At 38.7% G+C, this 20,271-nt stretch overlaps 1 protein-coding gene across 1 annotated transcript in view; it reads left to right on the plus strand.

The window, feature by feature from the left end:
- Window positions 1-20,271, plus strand: part of LOC124268682 (conditioned medium factor receptor 1-like) — a 31,431-nt gene that overhangs the window by 8,091 nt on the left and 3,069 nt on the right. Inside the window, 9 exon segments of the mRNA XM_046703666.1 lie at window positions 6,153-6,289; window positions 6,864-6,975; window positions 7,847-8,006; window positions 12,685-12,864; window positions 13,635-13,648; window positions 13,650-13,725; window positions 14,756-14,874; window positions 14,876-14,901; window positions 18,190-18,305. Of these exon segments, the coding sequence (XP_046559622.1) occupies window positions 6,153-6,289; window positions 6,864-6,975; window positions 7,847-8,006; window positions 12,685-12,864; window positions 13,635-13,648; window positions 13,650-13,725; window positions 14,756-14,874; window positions 14,876-14,901; window positions 18,190-18,305 (940 nt within the window).

The raw sequence follows: 20,271 nt of genomic DNA on the forward strand, positions 1-20,271 counted from the left end.
ATCCATCATTCCATCCATCATTCCATCCATCATTCCATCATTCCATCCATCATTCCATCCATCATTCCATCCATCCATCATTCCATCATCCATCATTCCATCCATCCATCATTCCATCCATCATTCCATCCATCCATCCATTCCATTCCATCCATCATTCCATCCATCATTCCATCCATCCATCCCATCCATCATTCCATCATTCATTCCATCCATCATTCCATCCATCATTCCATCATCATTCCATCATTCCATCCATCCACCCATCAATTAACACATCCATCCATCCATTCCTTCAAATCCGTCCATAACCCATCCATCATTCCATCCATCATTCCATCCATCCATCATTCCATCCATCATCCATCCATCCATCATTCTATGCATCATTCCATCCATCATTCCATCCATCATTCCATCCATCCATCATTCCATCCATCCATCATTCCATTCATCCATTCCATCCATCATTCCATCCTTCCATCCATCATTCCATCCATCATTCCATCATCCATCCATCAATCAACACATCCATCCATCCATCCATTCCTTAACCCATCCATCATTCCATCCATCCATCATTCCATCCATCCATCCATCATTCCATCTGTCCATCTTTCCATCCATCCATCATTCCATCCATCCATCCATCATTCCATCAATCCATCTTTCCATCTATCCATCATTCCATCCATCATTCCATCCATCATTCTTCCATTCATCCATCATTCCATCCATCCATCATTCCATCCATCCATTCCATTCCATCATTCCATCATTTCCATCATTCATTCATTCCATCATTCATTCCATCATTCATTCCATCATTCATTCCATCCAGGTGTGGTGGGGTAGCCTAGTGGTTAAAGCGTTGGCTCGTCACGCCGAAGATCCGGGTTCGATTCTCCACATGGGCACAATGTGTTAAGCCCATTTCTGGTGTCCCCCGCCGTGATATTGCTGGAATATTGCTAAAAGCGACGTAAAACCAAACTCAGTCAGTCATTCCATCCATCATTCCATCCATCATTCCATCATCCATCCACCCATCATTCTATGCATCATTCCATCCATCATTCCATCCATCCATCATTCCATCCAGCCATCCATCATTCCATTCATCCATCCATCCATCATTCCATCATTCCATCCATTATTCCATCCATCATTCCATCCATCCATAATTCCATCCATCATTCCATCCATCATTCCATCCAGCCATCATTCCATCTATCCATCCATCCATCATTCCATCCTGCCATCATTCCATCTATCCATCCATCCATCATTCCATCCATCCATCCATCCATCCATCCATCCATCCTTCCATCCATCATTCCGTCCATCCATCCATCATTCCATCCATCATTCCATCCATCCATCCATCATTCCATCCATCATTCCATCCATCCATCATAGTGGTGTTACTGTCATTCTTTTGTGTCTGTTGAATCAGGTAGGATGGTATTTATCATAATATGTTTGTTTGGTATTTAATCCCCTTTTCAGCAATATTCCAGCTATACAAGGAATGTAAGCGATCACACCTGGACCGTACAATCTAGTGACTGATGTCATGAGAATAGATATATGTGACCCAATGACATATCAACCAAGTCAGCGAGCCTGACCACCTGATCCCGTTAGTCGCCTCTCTCAACAAGCATGGGTTGCTGAAAACCAATTCCAACTCGGATCTTTACAGTGAACAACCATCCAGTGACCCCTTATCAACCAAGCAGCCAAGCCTGACCACACTGTGTATTTGATCTCCTCCTAGCACATGTTCCTAGGATCTATTCAAATCCTTAATCTCGTCTTGGTTTACAATAGAATGGAAATATGATAACCTGGTTATTCAAGGATGACAAAAACATCACTATTTGTTCCCCCCTACCCACTTGTCTCTGGATCAGCATCTTAAGCACTATCAAATGAACAAATAATTACCTACATCATCATAATCTTGGCGATCATGTCCTAAAGCACAACCTTATTTATAATATCATGAATAATATGAATAAAACCAATTATCACCAGCAGCAGATGTTTTCAGATAACCAAAGAAATATATATCTGCAAGATTTTACAGGCATTTTGATGTTGAATGAAATTATAATTAGAAGATAAAGCTACTCTGTTTTCAATTTTGTGGTCCTTTATCGTTGATTTAAGACCGCTAAATGTAATTTAAAAACCGAACGCGTTAGCGTGAGGTTTTAAATAAACATTTAGCGGTCTTAAATCAACGATAAAGAACCATAAAATGAAAACAGAGTAGCTTTATCTTCATTCTAGCTACGACTGATAAAGCGTTTCAAAACCGAACTGTTTGGCCAAGAGAACACAAAGGCATAAAGGGCCTTTTTCCTGGAAATAGCTTGGAATCGTCCCGTTGAGGGACAGGTTGTGTAATGAACAAAATAAGACATTTTCAACAACATAAATGCTCTATTTAAGGAAATAGTATGCTTGTATTTGTAACAAGTAGCATATATAAATAAATAAAAATACAGTTTATACTGTGAGCAAGTACAATTATTTGATTTTTCTCAAGCGAATTATTGATCTCCCCTACTGTATGACAATCGACTCACCCAAATGCAAGCAGTGAACTCGCTAAGTTTAGTCGCCGCTAACTTTATTCACAGAAATAATTATTGATAACCACCCTACTATTCCCAATTTGGAAAAGACCTGACATGCCACGTTTTATGTCGGATACATGGACAGTGGAAGTGGAAGGACTGGGCAATACGGCCGGGACGGAAGCGGTCAGGTTAGGACGTGTGGGCCGACGTGTGTTGTCGACGTCAACACACGTAGATCTGGACCCGCTTTGAATATACTGCCGCTTTTGCGCTGCTGACGGATTTTCTAGCTTCGTAGTTTCTTCACTGGGATTAAGGTCAAGAAATTCTTCTTCAAACCATTCACTTTTTACTTCAAAAACACCAAAGATGCTGCCGAGATAGAAATTGCCGATGTCCGACATGTTTGTTTACAAACAATAGGGTCAACGAGTTCGTAGTATTCATACGCGGTGAATCGGTCACTTTAATTAGCGGTCCTTAAACTGTCATTTAAGTAAAGTTTTGATGAGCTCTCAGCCAATCAGAATCGAGGATCACACATTGTCGTGCTAGAATGAGTATTATAGATAATGAATGTTTTAATTAACAAGTTATTATTTTTACAAATGAAGCAGTTATCATCACTCACTCACTTAAGTTTGTTCCAAAATGATATTTTTTCCTATTTTCCTGTATTACTAGTATTATTGAATTTGAATACATACTGATAAAACATATTTTGCTGACCCCAATTTGATCTCATGATCCCTATGACTAATTCTATATATATGTATACATATAAATTGTATTTGCCGAAATGAATCAGTGAATTATTGATGCTCTCGCCAAACCCTTTATGGTTGTGATCTGTGTCATTTTTTCATGCAGGCAGCAAATCTGGGATTCAAATAAACAATAACAGGATTCTGGGTATTTTTCTAACTAGCCACTATGAATTTCATTATAACAAAGCAACATGTGTCCTTTTGTCAACAAAGAAATACATGATTTATGATATCACATGACTCGAACCCCATTCATAACATCCTTTCCCCACATGGGTACAATGTGTGACGCCCATTTCTGGTGTCCCCTGCTGCGATATTGCTGGAATATTGCTAAAAAGACGGCGTAAAACCATACTCAGTCTGTCATGCCCAAAGGATACAACTCTGCACTGCATGTGATATAGCAATAGATGAATAAGTCTATGAACAATGAAATATATAAGATAAGATAAATTTTATTGTCCCGCAAGGAAATATGTTTTGCATTCAAAGAGCCAATACAAGCATATAACAACAAGTAATTTAAAATGTATATACACAATGCCAAGCTAATCAGAATATAATGTTGAATTATAACATAATCAAAGTTCATGATATAATAATCACTCGTGCCTCATCATAGATTTCACTATCACAGTTTTGAAGGAAGATTTAGAAGTTTCATGCTGTATGTGACAAATGATTTTGAAGTTCTATTAGTTTTGTAATACATGATTTTGAAACGGCCGCCAGAAGGCAGAAGTTCATAACATTCATTTAAAAAGTGTGATGGATCCAATTGGATCACTTTTGACTCATACTGAAAAGGTAGAGGTTCGAAATTGAAGCCGCAAATTTTGCTTGATATGTTTACAATTTTGTCAATTTTATTTTTCTGTGGAAGAGAAAGATTGCCATACCAGGCATAAAAGCAGAAAGTTAAAATACTATTTATGAATGTTTGGTAGAATAATTTTAAGATATTAGTGTCTACATTAAATGATCGCAATTTTCGCAGAAAGAAAAGCCTCTGTTGTGCTTTCCTATGTACCCGATGTGAATTTGGACTTCCATGAAAGTTTATTATCAATGATAGTACCCAGATATTTATACTCTTCTACTGTTTCTACTTCCTGTCCATCAATACAAACAGGTTTCAGTTTGTTTTTTTCCGCTTCGAAAGTCAATTATCATTTTCTTTGTTTTTTTTATGTTCAGGGAGAGGTAATTGTGTTTGCACCATGAAGTAAACGCATCAATATTTTTCCTATACTCTAACTCTGATTGACGAATAAACCCAACCAAAGCGGCATCATCAGCAAATTTGAAATTCAAACAGGTGCATAAATGAGATATAGTCATTTGTATAGAGTGTGATGAATGATAACACATGATTCCAACCTCACTTTTAGGATCCTTGCAGCCTAAGGTACATAACTCTTCACTAGAAATGATGCACCAATAGATGACTGAGCCTATGAACAGTGAAATATATGATTTATGGTATCCGTGCACACCCAAGGGACATAACTCTGCACGACAAATGTTACAGAAAAGGATGATTGAGCTGTGAACAATGAAATATATGATGTATGGTATCACATGATTCCAACCCCATTCATAGGATCCTTGTGTAGTGGCCATAAAAGTTCCAAGTCCCATGCTGGGGATTCAAACCACAGACCTTCTGATCCAAAGTCCATAGGCGGATCCAGGAATTTTCAGAGGGGGGGGAGGAACGCTTTGTCAACATGACCAAGGGGTTAACCCCATCAGCAAGCTGACAGGTAAGGATGTCATCTGTGGAATGACTCCACGCCCTGCTACACTTGCATAAGAGACCCAACTACAATACGTCAACAGATGACTCAGCTTGTGAACAATGAAATATACAGTCTAGCACCGTTGTGTTGAACTCTGATAACTTGATATCTCGGTTGTCTTGATATAACATCTTGGTCCCAGCAAAATCCATCATAATTTATCATTATTCAAGCTCTTTTAACTCGATATGGATGTCTCGATATTTCGGATATCTTGATATAATTTCATGGTCCCAACAAGCAAATTTACCCTTTTAACTCGATATTTGCAAAGAAACTTGATATTCACCTACCTTTGATAGGCAAGTATCCCTCTGAACTGAGGGTGTTTACACATGGTGCGGCATGAATAAAATATATTGCAGTCAATAAACACAATCAAACCTCTCAGTTTTTATATTCGATAGTAAATGATAGTTAAAGAATTTTGAGAAGAGAAGACAGATTATCATTTAATCACAACATAAGTTCTATTTACACACAATCAAACTTCTAAGTAACGAGCCTGTTTCAGACTCACCCTACTCTGTTCACTAGACAGTGGACTGTTCCATTATAACCGTAGTTGTTACCCTAATTAACCTTCTACTTCAGTGTCTGTCAACTGACTGTCTGTCAAATGGGTGTCTGTCAAATGGGAGATAACCGTGTAAACTAATTAGGGCTAATTGAGTTGAAGGTGTCACTTGTTTGTTATTTAATTAAAATTAATTAAGAAGGAATTAATTTAGGAAGTACTCACTGTTACGACTAAACACTACTGATAACGGATTAAAGTTTCAAATAAAAACATACTGAGAATCCAATGAGGGTTTTGTGTAATCACGTGACTAGCATGTGATTGTTGAGTTGTGTCTAAATGATATGTGATGATATGCCCTGGTCGGAGGTCTCGAAGTTCGGATACCTCGAAAAAATTTCTTGGTGCCATGAATATCGAGACAGCAGTGCTCGACTGTATGATGTATTGTATCACTGTTTGATTCCAGTCGGACAATGGAGGAATGTGCAGTCCTGGGGGGTTGAGCTTCATCGGGCGCAGTAAGGAAGCTCTGGGTCCTGTCCCCGCAGCTCTTGCATGTAAGAGGATACACCTTGACGAGGCCATCGCCATGGCAGCAAAACGGTGGGTAACAATATTGATAACCTTAATTTTGCAACGATAAAATTTCAAGGAATTTTTATGTTTCAATTTTATCATTTTTGGGACGATTCAATCAATTTTATTTCAGCTACAACATTCACGCTTCAGCACAGACTTCACGTGAATTGAAAGGATAGTAGACTGACTTACAAAACTGGATTGTGACTCTCCCCATGGAGTGGAGAATACATGGTGTTGCAGATATATTTTGTATTTTCAGTAAATTTACATTCTTCACTAACATGCACGACATGCAGGCATGCATGCACACACGCACACACACACACAGATTGGAAAGAATTGATGTCTCACTGTAATGATACCACCATGACTGAACTTGTCTGCCTGATATTGGCGAAACTAAATCTAAAGTTGACAAATTATTCATTTTTAAGAAAGGCACATTTTGGTTTTTAAATTTTGTCATGAGAGACAAAAACATATTCATTCACAGTGAAAAGTCTGGAAGGCTTCTGTGATTCAGTGCCATTTAACAACAGTTACAACAAATCAGGTTGCACCCAACTGCTCAATCACTGCACTATGTTTATTTTAGGGCAGGAGCAGATTTACGGGAGGAATGTTCTGTGGATGAAGCTGTATTTGACAAAGAGAAAGGACTATGGACTGTGACCTTGGAGAACACGGACACAGAGTTTACAGCAAGGGTAATCCTACAGTTGTATAGTACTTGTATTGATTAATGACTGAGTTATTGGTTTAATTAGCATGTTCCCAGTATCTCATATTGATTGGTACAATATGGTGACTTTAAAGGCACAATGTCACACCACGTTTCTCTAAAAATACATAATGCATTTCTCACAATAGCCCTCTGGGAAGCTACCATATAATTTTTTCAGAAACAGTTACGTATTTAGATTACATTATTAAATTAAAAAGTTTGAATAAATTAATGCAATTAATTAAATCGACTGTCGCATCCTCTACCAGCCGAACATTATTTTGAAACCTGTTGCACAAACACTGATAACACCGTGTGCGACAGTTTTCGATGTACGGAGCTATTGTTTACATTCCATATATGGCAAGTGTTTCTGTTTGGAAGCTGTTCGCCTAGAAGTTTCAATTATTGATTTCAGGCAAGTCGTTAAGGGATATTGGTTATACTTTGTCATCATCATTGTCATTATTAAATAATTTTTTTAGTACTATATTATATTCTTGTTATTAATATATATGTATTGTCATCAATATATTTATTGTCATGAACATTTTTTGTGTTGCTATGAATATATATATTGTTATACATATATGTATTTTTAAGAGTTGTTATTAATGAATTGTTATATTTATTGTTGTTTTTAATATGTTTATTGTTTCTATTTAATTCCTAATATATTTATTATTTATTTTTCTGTGATTCTTATGCATGTATATATTGTTCATATTCATGTAAGTATTGTTGTTTGTCTATTTATTGCTGTTATGGGTTTTTCCTGTTATTTTTATGCTTATTGCTGTCATAGTTAATTTGTTGTTATACCGTGTTATTATCATAGGTTAATATTATCACAGGTGCTAGTTTGTGCGGATGGTGCACCGTCTCGCCTGGCAACTAAACTTGGGCTCGTGACAAGGCCTCCAGACAGCACATGCTCCAGATCGTATGTCGAGGGCGGCACACACAAGTTCAAGGCCGATGGTGTTATCTTCTACAACAAGACATTGCTTCCAGGTAGAGCCAATGTTTCATGCCCTCGTCATGCTCGCATATTCAGTATTCATATAGCAAAGGCCAGGAATACCCAGAGATGCCAACCATTACTCCATTTTTTAAATGCAAAATCCACTCTCTGATTTGTCTATATAAAAAATATGTTTATGAATTTAGAATGTTTGAAAGAAGATTTTAGTAAATATGTTCGTGTGAGTTCAGAATTATCTGGTTAAATATGCCTAGAAATTAAATATTTCCAGGCTATATCTAAACAATTTCATAGAGGAGGCCCAAGCCCCCTCTCATGCTCACCCCCAACTCGCAACTTCAGGGCTCGGGGAATTGCTTTTCCAAGACAGGACTTTATTTGATTCAGGGTTGGCATCTCTGAATACCTTATTTCTGGTTATTTTTGTCAGTTTTTCAATAAATGTTACCTTTCCGTTCCTTTTAGGTTTGTATCGAAGTTTAAACAAGTCTAGCCTCAGGTTGACATTATGCAGTGTTGTTCAATGCCTCCTCTGTAGTTGGCAGACCCACAATTTGTGTGTGTGTTTGTTGTTTCATGTCACACTCAGCAATTTCCAACTAAATAATGACTGTCTGTAAATTAATCGACTCAGGACTAGAAAATCCACTGATTGACATCATGAGTGAGTGTGAGAGTTTACGCCGCACTCAGCAATGTTCCAGCTATATTGCTGTAAATAGTCAAGTCTGGACCTGACATTCCACTGATCAACAGCATGAGCATTGATCTACGCAATTAAGATACGATGACATGTGTCAACCAAGTCAGCGAGCCTGACCATCCGATCCCATTAGTCGCCTCTTTCGACAAGCATGGGTTACTGAAGATCATTTTTAACCCGGATTTTCACAGGTTTTATTTGGTTTGAAGATTGTAAGTTACATGATAAGTATGCATCAATGAACCTGGTGAACATTCTCAGGTCAAAACTATATCGGGGCGCACACACGCACACGCACACACACACACACACACACACACACACACACACCCCATTCCCCCGATTTTCTTTCCCTGAGAGGAGCATTATCCCCTAACCTTTGGATGCCAAATAGGGTCTAACTGCTGTCTGAAACCAATGCTGGTTAACTTCTCCTCATTTGTGACATGCTACACACAGAACCAAATCCCAGAATAGCAGTGAACGGGACAATTCAGTGAATGATATGATGAGCAGAATAGCAGTGAACGGGACAATTCAGTGAATGATATCATGAGCAGAATAGCAGTGAACAGGACAATTCAGTGAATGATATCATGAGCAGAATAGCAGTGAACAGGACAATTCAGTGAATGATATCATGAGCAGAATAGCAGTGAACAGGACAATTCAGTGAATGATATCATAAGCAGAATAGCAGTGAACGGGACAATTCAGTGAATGATATCATGAGCAGAATAGCAGTGAACAGGACAATTCAGTGAATGATATCATGAGCAGAAAAGCAGTGAACAGGACAATTCAGTGAATGATATCATGAGCAGAATAGCAGTGAACAGGACAATTCAGTGAATGATATGATGAACAGTATAGCAGTGAACAGGACAATTCAGTGAATGATATGATGAACAGTATAGCAGTGTACAGGACAATTCAGTGAATGATCATGAGCAGAATAACAGTGAACAGGACAATTCAGTGAATGATATCATGAGCAGAATAGCAGTGAACAGGACAATTCAGTGAATGATATCATGAGCAGAAAAGCAGTGAACAGGACAATTCAGTGAATGATATCATGAGCAGTATAGCAGTGAACAAGACAATTCAGTGAATGATCACGAGCAGAATAGCAGTGAACAGGACAATTCAGTGAATGATATCATGAGCAGAATAGCAGTAAACTGGACAATTCAGTGAATGATATCATGAGCAGAATAGCAGTGAACAGGACAATTCAGTGAATGATATCGAGCAGAATAGCAGTGAACAGGACAATTCAGTGAATGATATCATGAGCAGAATAGCAGTGAACAGGACAAATCAGTGAATGATATGATGAACAGTATAGCAGTGAACAGGACAATTCAGTGAATGATATGATGAACAGTATAGCAGTGAACAGGACAATTCAGTGAATGATCATGAGCAGAATAGCAGTGAACAGGACAATTCAGTGAATGATATCATGAGCAGAATAGCAGTGAACAGGACAATTCAGTGAATGATATCATGAGCAGAATAGCAGTGAACAGGACAATTCAGTGAATGATATCATGAGCAGAATAACAGTGAACAAGACAATTCAGTGAATGATATCATGAGCAGAATAGCAGTGAACAGGACAATTCAGTGAATGATATCATGAGCAGAATAGCAGTAAACTGGACAATTCAGTGAATGATATCATGAGCAGAATAGCAGTGAACAGGACAATTCAGTGAATGATATCGAGCAGAATAGCAGTGAACAGGACAATTCAGTGAATGATATCATGAGCAGAATAGCAGTGAACAGGACAATTCAGTGAATGATATGATGAACAGTATAGCAGTGAACAGGACAATTCAGTGAATGATATGATGAACAGTATAGCAGTGAACAGGACAATTCAGTGAATGATCATGAGCAGAATAGCAGTGAACAGGACAATTCAGTGAATGATATCATGAGCAGAATAGCAGTGAACAGGACAATTCAGTGAATGATATCATGAGCAGAATAGCAGTGAACAGGACAATTCAGTGAATGATATGATGAGCAGTATAGCAGTGAACAGGACAATTCAGTGAATGATCATGAGCAGAATAGCAGTGAACAGGACAATTCAGTGAATGATATCATGAGCAGAATAGCAGTGAACAGGACAATTCAGTGAATGATATCATGAGCAGAATAGCAGTGAACAGGACAATTCAGTGAATGATATCATGAGCAGAATAGCAGTGAACAGGACAATTCAGTGAATGATATCATGAGCAGAATAGCAGTGAACAGGACAATTCAGTGAATGATATCATGAGCAGAATAGCAGTGAACGGGACAATTCAGTGAATGATATCATGAGCAGAATAGCAGTGAACAGGACAATTCAGTGAATGATATCATGAGCAGAATAGCAGTGAACAGGACAATTCAGTGAATGATATCATGAGCAGAATAGCAGTGAACAGGACAATTCAGTGAATGATATCATGAGCAGAATAGCAGTAAACTGGACAATTCAGTGAATGATATCATGAGCAGAATAGCAGTGAACGGGACAATTCAGTGAATGATATGATGAACAGTATAGCAGTGAACAGGACAATTCAGTGAATGATCATGAGCAGAATAGCAGTGAACAGGACAATTCAGTGAATGATATCATGAGCAGAATAGCAGTGAACAGGACAATTCAGTGAATGATATCATGAGCAGAATAGCAGTGAACAGGATAATTCAGTGAATGATATCATGAGCAGAATAGCAGTGAACAGGACAATTCAGTGAATGATATCATGAGCAGAATAGCAGTGAACAGGACAATTCAGTGAATGATCATGAGCAGAATAGCAGTGAACAGGACAATTCAGTGAATGATATCATGAGCAGAATAGCAGTGAACAGGACAATTCAGTGAATGATATCATGAGCAGAATAGCAGTGAACAGGACAATTCAGTGAATGATATCATGAGCAGTATAGCAGTGAACAGGACAATTCAGTGAATGATCATGAGCAGAATATCAGTGAACAGGACAATTCAGTGAATGATATCATGAGCAGAATATCAGTGAACAGGACAATTCAGTGAATGATATCATGAGCAGAATAGCAGTGAACAGGACAATTCAGTGAATGATATCATGACCAGAATAGCAGTGAACGGGACAATTCAGTGAATGATATCATGAGCAGAATAGCAGTGAACAGGACAATTCAGTGAATGATATCATGAGCATCGATCTACACAGCGGGATACAATTACATGCATCAACCAATTCAACAAACCTAACCAGCTGATCCTATGTCAGACCATATGGTTCTCACAGTCATCCCTTACAAAAAACATGAGTTTCTGAAGACAAGTTGCGACTAGTGTTGGGAATTATTTGCAATCTAACAATTGATGATTTGTTCACTACCAGCGAGCAATCATCAAAAAAAATTGGTTAGCGGCATTTCTCAGATTTTCCTAATCAGGTGTTCTTGCAGATAAGTATAACATGGTTCTCTGTTGTTTCTTGTTTTATTTAGAAACTGCGCAAATTGCTTTTGCAAATTTCAGAACCAATTTAAAATGTTGCAACTAGCTACTTTAAAGTGATGACTAATATATAATGAACATGAACTTCCTGGAGTCTTCAAGAAATATTCAGTCATGACTTTTCAGTAAATGAAGTGAGTTTTCTAAGAGTTAAAAACATTTTCAGGCCCTGACAACTTCTAGGATATCTCCTTTGTCAAGTGTTTCAAACACTAAAACAGTAGTTCCAAAATCGTTTGTGTTCGATAATGAGTAAATGTGATCGATTGCTTGGTCGATTAATCACTGCGACCAATGTTCGATTATTTCAATTAATTGGAACACCACTGGTTGCGACCAATTCTTTCATGAGGGCCAAACAAAACAGCTTCTTATCACAAATCTAGACTAAAAATTCCAAAGTTCACTGCTGTTAGCTTGATTATACTTGATTATTTACATATATATATTTGAACAATGAGTTTTGTTTATACAGGTTACTCAGCCTTGTTCCGCCACCCCAACGACGTCTTAAACTACTGTTGCTACATCATCCCCGGCAACCCCGACGTGAAGAGCGAGGACCTGGCCCACTGGCATGAATGGCTCAAGACCAACGATCCAAACATCAAGAGAGCCCTTGGTCCAGACCACAAGATAGAGAGGATGAAAGCTGGTATGTTCTTAGTTTGTTGGTTACTTATTTTGCTGTATACTGTGGTAGGAGTCCTAACTGACCCAGACCGCCTCAATGGTGTAGTGGTTAGAGCGTCCGCCCGACCGCGTCATACCAAAAGACGTTAAAATATGGTACTTGTTGGTCCCTGCCTGGCGCTCGACATTAATGGGTACAATAAGGACTGGTCGGCTCGGGAGTCAGCATAATGTGTCTGAGTGGGGTATTCATGCTTCACTGCGGCATGGTATCTCAGTGGGCTAGCACTATAAAACCAGCTTAAGTCTGGGCTAGTACAAGCAGCCGCACATACACATACACACGCATGCACGTCGTCATATGAGCGAAATATTCTCAAGCACGACATTAAACCCAATTCCACCACCACCACCACCTAACTGACCCAAGCTTAGCCTACTTTGTGTACATGTAAATTATCTATCTCTACTATTATTAAGCTCAATTTTGAAAATGTCAAGCTATATTTGAGCAATAAGGGCCCGTAAGTAGGTCACGGCACATCGCGAGACGTTCTATACCTTTGCGTTTGGTCTGATGGTTGTCAGTTGACAGTGAGGAACTGGTAATCCTTGCAGGAATAAAAGAATTCCGATCTAACCATCCCCAAATTAGCCAACTATTATGACTGTCAACAACTTGACAGCCAAGCATCATGTTGTACACTTTTTCCGGTCTAGTAAAGTCATATTTGGCACTCACAAAATTTGGAACCAGAAGTGGTTCTTGAATATACGCTTTTCTGTTAACAGCAAGTCTACGAATCGGGGGGAGAGAAAGTGTCCCATGGAGATCATGTGATTGTTGTCGGTGATGCTGCAGGAATGATTGACCCAATGACAGGTACATTGTTTAACATTCTCAGACGTGGTTACCGTTTCCCCAAAATCTCAGTTATTTTATGTGATTTGTTTTTTTGTAGTTTCAGTTGATTTCATTTTCTTGGTTTTTTAACTTGTATTTTTAGATAACATTCTGTCAAAATGTGAGATTTACTTGTGAGACTTCACATTCAGTCATTAAGTGTAGGGCCGGTGGGGTAGCCTAATGGTGCAAGCGTTGGCTCGTCACACCGAAGACCCGGGTTCGAATCCCCACATGGGCACAATGTGTTAAGCCATTTCTGGTGTCCCCCGCCGTGAATATTGCTAAAAGCGGCGTAAAACCAAACTCAGTCAGTCAGTCAGTCATTAAGTGTAACATTATCTGACAATATAAATGACATTCACCGACAACCAAGGACCTTCACTGACAAGATTTGACATGTACTGACAAGATGGGGCATTAGCTGACAACATATGTGGCAATTTTCTGCCGGTTTTATTTTAAATTTATCAATTCTGTGAATCGTCTGAATCCCTCTAAATCCCCCATGTGATGACAGAATATTAAGTTTTCAGCTGAAAATAAATTTTCCTGTTGCCATCCCTGTCACAAGATGGGACCTTTGCTGACAATATGGGTGAGTGTATAAGTGAGTTTAGTTTTACGCCGCTTTTAGCAATATTCCAGCAATATCACAGCAGGCGACACCAGAAATGAGCTTTACACATTGTACCCATGTGGGGTAAGCTACCTCACCGCCCCCTGATAACATGGGACATTTACTGACAAGATTGGACCTTCACTGACAAAACATTACCTTCACTGACAAGATAGGACCTTCACTGACAAAACATTACCTTCACTGACAAGAAGTGACCTTCTCTGACAAAACATGACCTTCCCTGACAAAACATTACCTTCACTGACAAGAAGTGTCCTTCTCTGACAAAACATTACCTTCACTGACAAGAAGTGACCTTCCCTGACAAAACATGACCTTCCCTGACAAGAAGTGACCTTCCCTGACAACCTCTGTTATGTACTGTAGGAGAAGGAATCCATCATGCTATGGAGGGAGGACAGATTGCAGCAAAGTTCCTGCAGGAGGTACTACTTCATGGTAACTATGACAACGATGTGATGAGGATCTTCCACCAGAGATGGATGAAAAAAGTTTGGCTACGACTTCTGGTGGTACGTGTTTTATAAACCATTGATAAAAAACAATAGTCATGTCCATCTTCTTGAGTGGTGCGTGTTTCATAAACCATTGATTATTATTTAAAAAAAACAATAGTCATGTCCATCTTCTTGAGTGGTGATTGTTTCATAAACAATAGGCATATCTTTAGTCATAGATAATAATAATAATAATAATAATAATAATAATGGCACTTATATTGCGCTATATCCACGCCATGAAGGTATGCTCAAAGCGCATTGCCTCAAACGATGGAAACAGAGGCAGTTGAGTTCTCCACAATGGTATGAGTTATGTATCTTTTACGTATAGTGCTTGAAAAGGTAGGATTTAAGACTGGATTTAAAAGTTTCAAGAGATGGAATCAACTTCAGTGATTCGGGTAGAGAGTTCCACAGAGTAGCGGCTGAGACAGAAAAGGATCTGGAGCCGAAAGTTTTAAGTTTGGTGACAGGCACCCGAAGGAGCTGTTGTTGACTAGAGCGTAGAGTTCTTGAAGGGAGGTATGAGACAGTTAGATGGTGATTGTTTCATAAACAATAGGCATATCTTTAGTCTTAGATGGTAAGTGTTTCATAAACAATAGGCATGCCCTTAGTCACAAAGGGTGGGTGTTTCATAAACAATAGGCATGTCCTTAGTCACAAATGGTGGGTGTTTCATAAACAATAGGCATGTCTTTAGTCACAGATGGTGAGTGTTTCATAAACAATAGGTATGTCTTTAGTCACAGATGGTGAGTGTTTCATAAACAATAGGCATGTCCTTAGTCATATATGGTGAGTGTTTCATAAACAAAAGGGCACATCCTTAGTCACAGATGATGAGTGTTTCATAAACAATAGGCATGCCCTTAGTCACAAAGGGTGGGTGTTTCATAAACAATAGGCATGTCCTTAGTCATAGATGGTGAGTGTTTCATAAACAGTAGGCATGTCCTTAGTCATAGATGGTGAGTGTTTCATAAAACAATAGGCATGTCCTTAGTCACAGATGATGAGTGTTTCATAAAACAATAGGCATGTCCTTAGTCATAGATGGTGAGTGTTTCATAAAACAATAGGCATGTCCTTAGTCACAGATGATGAGTGTTTCATAAACAATAGGCATGTCCTTAGACACAGATGATGAGTGTTTCATAAAACAATAGGCATGTCCTTAGTCATAGATGGTGAGTGTTTCATTCAACAATAGGCATGTCCTTAGTCACAGATGATGAGTGTTTCATACACAATAGGCATGTCCTTAGTCACAGATGGTGAGTGTTTCATAAAACAATAGGCATGTCCTTAGTCACAGATGATGAGTGTTTCATAAACAATAGGCATGTCCTTAGTCACAGATGGTGAGTGTTTCATAAACAATAGGCATGTTTATATTACAGTATTGAAATGATATCAGTTCTTCTTGGTCGAGAATCTTTGAAAAGACATAGAAATTATATCAGATCTTCTAAAATGATATCAGCAGTTCTGGATGGAGAATCTTCATCAACTTAATTGTGTTTTAACATCCAGAAGCTTCTTCTGACATGATATTGTTTCACAGATCAATGATGTTTGTACAGCTTGTTCTGACATGATATTGTTTCACAGATCAATGATGTTTGTACAGCTTCTTCTGACATGATATTGTTTCACAGATCAATGATGTTTGAACAGCTTCTTCTCACATGATATTATTTCACAGATCAATGATGTTTGAACAGCTTCTTCTGACATGATATTGTTTCACAGATCAATGATATTTGTACAGCTTCTTCTGACATGATATTGTTTCACAGGTCCATGATATTTGTACAGCTTCTTCTGACGTGATATTGTTTCACAGATCAATGATGTTTGAACAGCTTCTTCTGACATGATATTGTTTCACAGGTCCATGATATTTGTACAGCTTCTTCTGACATGATATTGTTTCACAGATCAATGATGTTTGAACAGCTTCTTCTGACATGATATTGTTTCACAGATCAATGATGTTTGTACAGCTTCTTCTGATGTGATATTATTTTACAGGTCCATGATATTTGTACAGCTTCTTCTGACATGATATTGTTTCACAGATCAATGATGTTTGATCAGCTTCTTCTGACATGATATTGTTTCACAGATCAATGATATTTGTACAGCTTCTTCTGACATGATATTGTTTCACAGTTCAATGATGTTTGAACAGCTTCTGACATGATATTGTTTCACAAATCAATGATGTTTGTACAGCTTCTTCTGATGTGATATTATTTTACAGGTCCATGATATTTGTACAGCTTCTTCTGACATGATATTGTTTCACAGGTCCATGATATTTGTACAGCTTCTTCTGACATGATATTGTTTCACAGGTCAGTGATGTTTGAACAGCTTCTTCTGACATGATATTGTTTCACAGATCAATGATGTTTGAACAGCTTCTGACATGATATTGTTTCACAGGTCAATGATGTTTGTACAGCTTCTTCTGACATGATATTGTTTCACAGGTCCATGATATTTGTACAGCTTCTTCTGACGTGATATTGTTTCACAGATCAATGATGTTTGAACAGCTTCTTCTGACATGATATTGTTTCACAGGTCCATGATATTTGTACAGCTTCTTCTGACATGATATTGTTTCATAGTTCAATGATGTTTGAACAGCTTCTTCTGACATGATATTGTTTCACAGATCAATGATGTTTGTACAGCTTCTTCTGACATGATATTGTTTCACAAATCAATGATGTTTGTACAGCTTCTTCTGATGTGATATTATTTTACAGGTCCATGATATTTGTACAGCTTCTTCTGACATGATATTGTTTCACAGGTCCATGATATTTGTACAGCTTCTTCTGACGTGATATTGTTTCACAGATCAATGATGTTTGAACAGCTTCTTCTGACATGATATTGTTTCACAGGTCCATGATATTTGTACAGCTTCTTCTGACATGATATTGTTTCACAGTTCAATGATGTTTGTACAGCTTCTTCTGACATGATATTGTTTCACAGATCAATGATGTTTGTACAGCTTCTTCTGACATGATATTGTTTCACAGATCAATGATGTTTGAACAGCTTCTTCTGACATGATATTGTTTCACAGGTCAATGATGTTTGTACAGCTTCTTCTGACATGATATTGTTTCACAGATCAATGATGTTTGAACAGCTTCTTCTGACATGATATTGTTTCACAGATCAATGATGTTTGATCAGCTTCTTCTGACATGATATTGTTTCACAAATCAATGATGTTTGTACAGCTTCTTCTGATGTGATATTATTTTACAGGTCCATGATATTTGCACAGCTGGTATTCCGGTTTCCAATCCTGATCGATGCAGCAACAGCTGCTGTCAAGAGAAAGGGAGATAAGTTCCTTCTGAAATGGGCAGACATTATGACAGGTACATGCCACTTTACACTTGTTACAGTATGTGATCAAGACTTCCATCTTGTTGAAACCATGGTGGCTGAGTGGGTTAGATCCCTGACTTTGTGTGCTGCCAATCAGGAGAGTAAGGGTTCGTATCCTGGATGGGACTCGACCTAACAAAGCACTAGAATCTGTACTTTACTGAGAAAGTGTAATCCCAATTAAACCATGGCTCCTTTGTTTCAGACCGGGGTTTAGCTGACCGCCAAACCAGTTAAACCCCAGGTCGGAACTACTTTCCAAACGACAAACAAGGAATTTGCGATAAAGTTTTATTCGGGATAATTTACATTTTCACGAGGTTTTTTTCACTTGAAGTGGATATTGAGGGAGATATTAACACAAGGTGGACACTCTTGTCAGACGGAGCAGTCACTGTGCACGATGGAGTTAACATGTCGATTGTAACAGTTCAGTTTCGGACATTTTGCCAGGACACCCTGCACAAGTATTCTCAAGGTACTCACAGGTACTGGCCATATCTTCACCACTGCTTGAATTCGTCATAACATACATATCCAGTCCTATTTGTGAAGATGGAGGCGATATCACTGTCAAATACGTGTGCATCCATACTGTAAAAGTGCTCTGACCAAAGTGGCAACACGCATGCCCGTGCCTTGAGGTATTCAGAAAACAAATAATCACTCATATCAAATGGCCCAAGCGAAAACAATAGCAGCCCGAAACAAGTATAATTAATCATTAAGAAATTGAAGTAGTTCGAAATGCACGTGCAGGTCATGCAACACATGCTAGCTAGCGTCTGACGTCAGTAGCTTCGATGGGAAAGCCTGTTCACAACCATGAACGCAAAACATACCTACACACAAAATGCAGATCGCTATTTTAACTTAAATTTACAGAATAATCAATGAAGTTAATACCATCTGAAGATGGCCATGGTTTAAATAGCTTAGACCACTCGGGCCCCCGTGTTTAACCGTTGAAATGCTGCGTTAAATCTCTCGGCGCCTCGGGGTTTAACTCAGCATTTCAACAGTTAAACACGGGGGCCCTCGTGGTCTAACCTATACATATTACATATGTTACACCCATTAGACTCTCATCTTTTGTGTATAAATTATTTTTCCAGTATTTACTGGAACAATTTCTTTTCCTCTTCTCTCACTGTCTATCTGCTCCTATTCTCTCCCGGACGCCTCCGTGGTGTAGTGGTTAGAGCGTCCGCCCGGAGAGCGGAAGATCGCGGGTTCGATCCCCGACCGCGTCATACCAAAAGACGTTAAAATATGGTACTTGTTGGTCCCTGCCTGGCGCTTGGCATTAATGGGTACAACAAAGACTGGTCGGCTCGGAGTCAGTATAATGTGTCTGAGTGGGGTATTCATGCTTCACTGCGGCATGGTATCTCAGTGGGCTAGCACTATAAAACCAACTTCAATCTGGGCTAGTACAAGCAGCCGCACATACACATACACATGCATGCACGTCGTCATATGAGTGAAATATTCTCAAGCACGACGTTAAACCCAATTTCACCTCACCTCACCTATTCTCTCTCTTAACCCATAAAGCTTTATCAACTGTGTCCCGTCTTCTTATTGTTGTACCCGTGAAGATCTGGGTTAGAATTGGTCTTCAGCAAACCATGCTTGTCGTAAGAGGCGACTAATGGGATCGGGTGGTCAGGCTCTCCGACTTGGTTGACACATGTCATCATATATAAAATTGCGACTTGATTATTAACAGACCGCATTATAGCTGGAATGTTGCTGAGTGTGGCGTTAAATAATGAACAAACCAATTTTATCGACATTGTATCGTGTGTTGATGGCATGAGCAACCTGTGAAGTTATTACTCTACACTTGGCACACCGTATTTTATCTCTAAAACTTCAGAACATATTATAGTCAAGTACTACATAAATGTCACCTTGCACCTTGTGTATACACATTCTTTATCATCTGAATAC

This window comes from Haliotis rubra, unplaced genomic scaffold (assembly GCF_003918875.1).
Source record: "Haliotis rubra isolate DU_JTF1 unplaced genomic scaffold, ASM391887v1 Scf101, whole genome shotgun sequence".
Lineage (NCBI taxonomy): Eukaryota > Metazoa > Mollusca > Gastropoda > Lepetellida > Haliotidae > Haliotis > Haliotis rubra.